A 7,794-nucleotide genomic window follows, 5' to 3' on the forward strand; every position below is an offset into this window, starting at 1 on the left:
CTACATTTTTACACTCTTCTCTCGTTTAAACACTCCTGTAACTTCTGCCTTCCTTCAGCATGTCCAGAAGTCCAACTTTTTGTGCGATGGTTAGCAAATTCCCCTGTCTTTTGGGTGTTACCGTCAGTTTCTTTGACGGTGCAGAATTTTTCGTGGATATTATGGGGAGAAAACTTGCAAACGTTCAGTACAGCACTTCAGAGTCACACTGCTAGCGATTGAAGATTTATGTTAATTTGGCAAGCTGAACGCAAGCTGTACTACACAGGTGACATGACACAGAGGAGGTTGATTGACAATGGTCACAACGCAGTGCGCTGTAAAAAAAAAAAAAGCATGTCAAATTTCCAAAAAAAAATAAAAAATTGGTGAAACTGCAAGGCCACGTTATGGTGAGCGACCTCTGTATATTGAATTATCACACATGAACATTACCTCAATATATTTGGTAATGCAATATACATAAAAAAAAACAATGTCAGCAACATTTTAGCTGATTGTGCAACCCCTGTCATTTCATCCGACAACACTATATCTCTGTATTGATGCCCACCACATATGCGTCTACCTTATCTTGGTTATTTATGTTTAATGGAAGCTTATTTTGATCTCTGTTGTTTTTAATCCCAGGATGAGACTTTGGTTCACTGCAGCCTCAATGAACTGGAGGACGCAGCCTTGACCTTCCCTGTTCTTTTTCAAGATGTCATTTACCAGGTACAGAACCAAGCGTCAATATCAGTGTTTCTGTGCTGTTTCCACTCTGGGTTTCTCTGTAACACCGATTCGTTTTCTACCTAAAGGTTTACGTCCGGTTACGGCCATTCTTTAGAGAATTCCTGGAACGCATGTCTCAGATCTATGAGGTATGTGATGTGTTTTCGGAGCTGTTTACTTTTAGTTTGACGTTATTAATGAAATCTTTAAATAGGCATTTGATTGTGCTGTTAATTAACATGTTTTAAAAGTTGACTATTAAATATGTGAAGTTATCTAACAAAAAGCATTCAATGCATCAAACCTGTTGAACTGGTTCAATTCAATTGGCTAACAATGGGTTTGATCCACTAATAATTGCATGGGTTATGTTTATTTGTTTGCACACCAGAGCTTCTCACGAACGCTCAATGCATGTTTGCACATAGAGGCTTGTTCGTTAAAGCTAAATATTGCACTTATTATTTCCCTGTTCAATCCTGCTACAGGTTTTTCTCTCTAACCCAGTTGTCTTGCCGATGATGTTGTGTGTTGTTTTCACCGATGACTGCCATTAATGAAATCATCTTTGTTTATCCATAGATTATTCTGTTTACTGCTTCCAAGAAGGTCTATGCTGACAAACTGCTGAACATCCTGGACCCTAAAAAACAGTTGGTTAGGTTAGTCGTTATAATTTGTTACAACTGTGTCTAAAGTGCATGTTCAGTTTTCAATATGAAAATAAAAACGTTTAAATAAAAACCGCTAAATTTCGCTATCTGTAATCCACAGTAATAACTCCCCTATAGCAGTCCCACAACATACTTTCACATCTGACACTCAATGACACTTGAATACCCTGTCAGAAAAGTCTAGTGGCTGGGAATTACCTTTTTATATCGTTATATTAACCTGATATATGCCTTCAGTGATTTCCTGAAGATAAATACCAAAAAATAACGCAACAGTGTGCGCCAACAACAATGTCATATGAAGTAACAGATCTCAATGACATGTGCAGGTGCTGCAGTGCTGTCCCATTTCTTAGGGGTACATTTTGAAGCCCTTCCCCTTCACACTCTGTTTCAAGGGCTGAGGGTACAAAAATAGAATTAGAATTGGGCCTAAATCACTAACAGGTTAAGTAAAGAATGGTGAATATGTAGACTAATATAGTGCACATGTTTCATTATATTTAGGAATCTTTTGCCACATTCCAACCTATGGTACATAAACAAGTAATATGTTTGCATAATCTCCACCTGCACTTTAAATGCAAACTTTCTAAAAGGATTGTTTCATTACCAACACAGAATTGATGCAAAAAGACCTATAAAAACCGACTTGGCCAGTTGACCAATCAGAGCAGAGTTAGCTTTTACAGTTTTACAGACCCTACAGGCTTTAATTGAAGTCTTTACTTAATGATTCTAATATAAAATTCTAATAAAACCACTTTGAACAGCTGCGTGGCAACATGCATAAGCATAGTCGTAAAATTTTTTTTTTTTTTATAACCACACTTGATCAAAACAGTCTGCAGAAACTTAGTGACCATTAGTGACCATCTCTTCCTCATTGGCATAAACAGCCCTGAGTGAGAAGCAGTTGTCCGCCATTAGTTTGTGCTTAGTACCTGCCAGCGATTTAAGAGGCATTATAAATGACGTTTTAATTTTTTAAAAAAAAGATCCTGTTTTTGAACCTGCCACTATGCTGACACACAGGCATTTGTAGCTCCGCCCTCTTTTGAAAAGCGCACAATCTCATTTGAATTTAAAGCGACAGCCACCAAAACAGCACAATTAGGATCAAAGCCTAAAAGCGGCAGCTTCAAAGAGTTTTAAAACATTATATGGGGATTATTTTGACCTGAAACTTCACACACGCACTCTAGTGACATCAGAGACTTTTTTTACATCTTGTGAAAAAACGACATGATAGGTCCTCTTTATACATATTCTGAGAAAACTCATTGTCTTGATTTTAGATGCCTTTACAGGGTTCAACGCTAAGGATTTTTTCTACTGGCCCGATCAGACAAGTGGTTAAGACTTTTACTTGCCCTGCCAATATTTTCACTGTCCCTACCAAAAAAAATGTTAATATCTATTTCTTAGCCACAAATTAAAACACAGAAAAATGTGTCAATGTTTGTAAATCTAGAATTTAAATATTTAAAAAATGTTATTAAATGTACAATGAGCAAGATTCAAAGTGTTTTGCAAACAAAAGCAGCAAAATGTGCAGGCATTTTATTGCAAAACAAAAGATGGCTTGCCTGCCAAACTGACGTCAAACTGTACAAAACATCACTGTACAAAACATGGACAAGTAGTCACAGGCAAATTAAACTTTAGTGACAGGGCATCAGTGGCCCAATCGGGCCTGTAACAATCCTGTCTACTGTCCCGAGCATCTTACACGCTGGCCCCGGGCCATCGGGCAGTCCTTATTGTTGAGCCCTGCTTTAAATCTATTGTAGGGGGCTTAAAGCAGTGTTTAGGACACTTTTTAATAACATGGTTTCTTTAATTGTGAAAATTTAAGCTGAATATGTCTCTTTCTGGTGACGTCTCAGGCACAGATTGTTTCGTGAGCACTGCGTGTGTGTTCAAGGGAACTACATTAAGGACCTGAACATCCTCGGTCGAGATCTTTCCAAGACTGTCATCATCGATAACTCCCCGCAGGCTTTTGCCTACCAGGTTTGTGGACATTCTGCTCTGCTGTTGTGCTGGTGGCGGGTTATTAGTATGTAAAGCTCAGGATGTGCTTCTCTCGTTGCAGCTTTCCAATGGGATCCCCATTGAGAGTTGGTTCGTGGACAAGAATGACAATGAGCTCCTAAAGCTGGTGCCGTTTTTGGAGAAGCTGGTGGAACTGGTACGTGCGTCTTGTCTTTTGTGTGTGCTGCTTTTTAAAGGGGAATAATGCGGGGTTTTGTTTATTTTTTCATACAGTAGTCAGGACTTGGAAGTGGATTTAATTAAAAGTCAGTACAATTTGTCCTAAGATAAGAGTAGACCTGTCAATATATCAACGTACCGTGCAAAACTTGGAGAGGACCTCAATCATTTTTGCTGTCGCAATATATATTTACAAATTCACAAATAACGTTAAAGCCACTTTACAATGATGTTTACATTCTTTGCTTGTTCTAGTATCTTAACTACATATTTATAGGCTGTATTAGCAAAAAAGATGATATTTTTAGGGTAATGGTGTCATTAAATATGATGCCAGACATTCAAAGCTTAATTTTAATATCTCAATAATAGCTTTGAATGTAAATATGTTGTGACAGTATGGCGTTTTATATGAGAACGGTCAGAATGAGCAGTATAATTCTAATAGTTACAGAATTCTAGTTCCACTGTTAGTATATCCTACTCTCATGTCTGCGTTAACACCATACACAGAATGAAGCGAGTGCGTTGATGCCCATTCTGACCAATCACAGATGTTTCTGTTGAGCTCCTGAGCACACAGGCATTCAGCTCATGCTGATATGCTCTCTCATTGGCTGCAGCTCGTCACTACATCTGACCACACGTGGGGTTGAGTCGGCCGACTGCTCCGGATTATTTAGCATGCTAAATGTTGGATTTCCGTCTGCAAGGTGTCGGCGACGCGTCAGCGAGCCTCGTTGATGCGTTGTTCAGTAGTTCACACATAAAGAGCGGCGAGCGCCGAGCACCCGCAGATTTCTTCCCGATCACAGCCCGATCTGTCGGCGAGCTCGTTAACTTCCAAATCAGGCTTAAAATCCTCTAGTGCAGTGGTTCTCAAACTGTGGTACGTGTACCGCTAGTGGTACGCAGGCTTCCTTCTAGTGGTACGCAGAGGAATGAAATATGTCATGTACATGCTACACACATTTCAAAATTGATCAAAAATGATGTATATAATGTGCCATATATGACATTTAGCCTATATTTCTGAGGTAATCTGCCACGTTTTTTAACTTTGCAGAGTTGTAGCTGCTTTACTGGGCCTACTACGCTACTCTATTTCAATACTGCTCATTTTGGTGGTACTTGAAGAGACAATTTTTTTCTGAGGTGGTACTTGATGAAAAAAAGTTTGAGAACCACTGCTCTAGTGTGAACCAGGCATTAGGTATAATAGGACATTTACCATCAAATTATATAATCTAAATAACCTTAAGAATAATAAGTATTCTAAAGTGTTTATGGCTATTTACATTATTATATTGGTATATAGTGATTCTAAAACCAGTGGCATAAAATGATCTCAAAATGACAATAATTTAGCTAATCGAAACCATTGCTGTGACAATATATCACACGACAAAATATCCTTCTCGTCTCAGGCCTAGACAAAAGTGGGTGTTTTAGGACAACTTTGATGGAAGGTTTTGATCCACTTAAATGTGGACTAGTGTACTATATATACTTTTTGTTCTATTGTAGTTCATGTAGTCAAGTATAATAGTTTTTTTTATTTTTTTTAAATCAAGCATTTTGTTTGGTTGTTTTAGGGATTTGTTTTTAAAACTCAAACCACACCATAATAAGTTTTTTGAAATAGTTTCCCTCTTTATTTATAGCAAACTTTTTTTGTGTAGATGATAAAAATTATTAACTATAATGGTTATAATTTATTTTAAGTGTGAAGACTTAACCTTTAATATGTGACGTTTAAAAAAAAAAAAACTAATTTGAAATAAAAAAAGTTATTTATGATGGTCTAAAATTTTGTAATAATAATGGATTACATTATTGTTAATAATTTGTCAATAAAAAAACATTTTCTCCCGATACAATAAGTTATTACATGTGTTAATTGCGGTGTCAGAATTTACGATTATTAAATAGAAATGTTATATAAGTATGGCTATAATGTTCTCGTGCAAAAACATATTTTTAGTGTTTTATATATTTATATTAAAATAAATAGACACAATATATATATATATATATATATATATATATATATATATATATATATATATATATATATATATAATATTAACACAAGAAATCTTATTTAAATTAAATATTCATTTATTAGTTATTTTTAATTGTATTTTTATTATTAAAATGTTCTGCCATGAAAATAGCCTTGGTTGCTGACGTGGCATTAAATAAAAAAGACATTACATTCAATCATCTGTGTCTAGTCTAAACTGTATGATGTGGGTTTAGAAAAAAAGACTTTACACTGTTTTTAATAATTCATTTATTTTATTCCAGAACGAGGATGTTCGTCCATACATCAGAGAGCGATTTCGCCTGCATGACCTTTTACCCCCGGACTGAAGGTGGAAGCAAAACGAACACTTCTTGCCAACCTGACTGTTTTCAAGCAGTGGGGAAATTCACACCAAGGGGAGGGGAAAGGAGAACTTGCCACAAACTCTTTGCCATACGGATTTAAACTGCAGACTTGCCCACATAGGGCGTCTTTTATTCGGGACGGGAGGGGAGGGGAGGGGGGGTGTGTAGACAGATGTTTTAAAACAAATGACTCGATGTATGCATACGTTTTCTATACACACAAACACACACACACACACACGTTTATGGATCCGACAGCGAGGATCATTTTTTGATTGGTCGCCAGTCTCGGAGTGAAGTTTATGCCTGATGGGGACTTTAATCGTAAAGCGCTTTTGTGCAGAAGTGGACTTTCGTCACTCCTTTTGGTGCTCAAAGGGACCCTCTGCCCTTCCAGGCCACTTCAGCAAGAATAGAAATCTATAAAACACGGATATATACATTCAACTACGTGTGTATATGTGTATATATAACATTTGTACATATATATTTTTTCCTGTCAAGTTTGTAAAACACAACTTGCCCTTTGGTTTTAATCCATTATGCATTCCTCCTTCGTTTTCGTTTCATAGATGAGCTGGCTTTTTATTCATTATCACTTTTTTTACTCTAGATTTTTCTGTATATTTAATGGCCTATCCGTTTCGCTTTCGCTCTCTTATTCGCAATGACGTGTAATCGAATATCCGGTCATCATATTTGTAAATCCCGACTCTTTGATTCTCCGTCTATAGTTGTGGCTTTCAGTTACTGACCGCTTCCTATCATTTATCCATGTCAGTCCTTAAAACTTGGGGAGTTTTAACTACTTCTTTTTTTTTTATATACACGTATAGCTGAAATGTAAAATACTGTATGTGCTTTAAATTGCTTTTCTGTGAAGAAGAAGAAGAAAAAATGATGCTTTGTCTCTCTTTCTCTCTCTGAAATGTCCGGTAATTGTAGCACCAGCACATGCATTAGCTTAAATCACTGCATATCTGCAATATTCTGTGTTTATTTTACAGTTTTTTTTTCTGTTATCCACCCCCGTTTCTGCTTGGAGAAATGTTTTAGGATTTATCATGTACAGCTCTGCCTACCTCTGAAGGGTAGACCTTCCGTTTCATTCAGTGTTACCCCCAATGTTTATTTTATTTTTACTTCCATGGACATTAATACATGATTTTAATGTACCACATTGAATCGAATGGGTTTTTCTTTGTCGTTTGGGATGAAAGCGTCACTCGTGGCCTTGATTTATTATCATTTTATTTGTAATGTTCTCATGGGTATATCATTTCGAAGGAAATAAGACTCCATTTTGAGGCTGAGTTGTATCTAATACACGTTTTTCAATCTTTTTAAGACTATTTTAGCCCGTCTCTGGGAGCTTTTTTTTGTCAATTCAAGTATATGTTCTCCAAGAATGGCAGCTGCTTTTTTTTTATTTGGAAGTATTAATGTGCTGTCCATTGAATGTGGATCCATTTTAGATTTTGAAAATGAATGTTTTGATTGGATGGTCGTGTGTTTGGATGCAAATGTCTGTGAATGACGAGGCCTGTGTTTTAAAAAATAGCTGTAAATGCAATGAATGTATTTCAGTGGAGCTTTTTTGCAGCACACGTGGAGCAACAAGAAAACTTTTCCTAAAATCTTTTCAGATTATGTGTAATTTCGTATGTGTGTTTTCATGAAATGTTTTTTTTTTTAATATAAATTCATTCATAAATAATTACTTAAGGGTGCAGTAGGTGATCTGCCAAAATGCTAACGAAGGGGACGGCATCCCAAAATGTTGAAAGAGCCA

At 36.5% G+C, this 7,794-nt stretch overlaps 1 protein-coding gene and 1 long non-coding RNA gene across 2 annotated transcripts in view; one reads left to right on the forward strand and one right to left on the reverse strand.

Moving 5' to 3' along the window:
- The window catches only part of LOC147837887 (uncharacterized), a 1,638-nt gene extending 259 nt beyond the window's left edge, over positions 1 to 1,379 (reverse strand). Inside the window, exons 1-2 of the long non-coding RNA XR_015526721.1 lie at positions 1,269 to 1,379; positions 1 to 1,021 (exon numbers count right to left, since the gene is read on the reverse strand). The exon at positions 1 to 1,021 is cut by the window's left edge and continues 259 nt beyond it. This is a non-coding gene — a long non-coding RNA (uncharacterized LOC147837887). The remainder of the gene's footprint in view (positions 1,022 to 1,268) is intronic.
- Positions 1 to 6,900, forward strand: part of ctdspl2a (CTD (carboxy-terminal domain, RNA polymerase II, polypeptide A) small phosphatase like 2a) — a 24,337-nt gene extending 17,437 nt beyond the window's left edge. Inside the window, 6 exon segments of the mRNA NM_001077544.1 lie at positions 631 to 717; positions 804 to 866; positions 1,300 to 1,379; positions 3,281 to 3,407; positions 3,490 to 3,585; positions 5,919 to 6,900. Of these exon segments, the coding sequence (NP_001071012.1) occupies positions 631 to 717; positions 804 to 866; positions 1,300 to 1,379; positions 3,281 to 3,407; positions 3,490 to 3,585; positions 5,919 to 5,984 (519 nt within the window). The 3' untranslated portion in view covers positions 5,985 to 6,900.
- Positions 6,901 to 7,794: the final 894 nt, after the last annotated feature.

This window comes from Danio rerio, chromosome 25, assembly GCF_052040795.2.
Source record: "Danio rerio strain M-AB ecotype USA chromosome 25, GRCz13ab, whole genome shotgun sequence".
NCBI classification, from domain to species: Eukaryota; Metazoa; Chordata; class Actinopteri; order Cypriniformes; family Danionidae; genus Danio; species Danio rerio.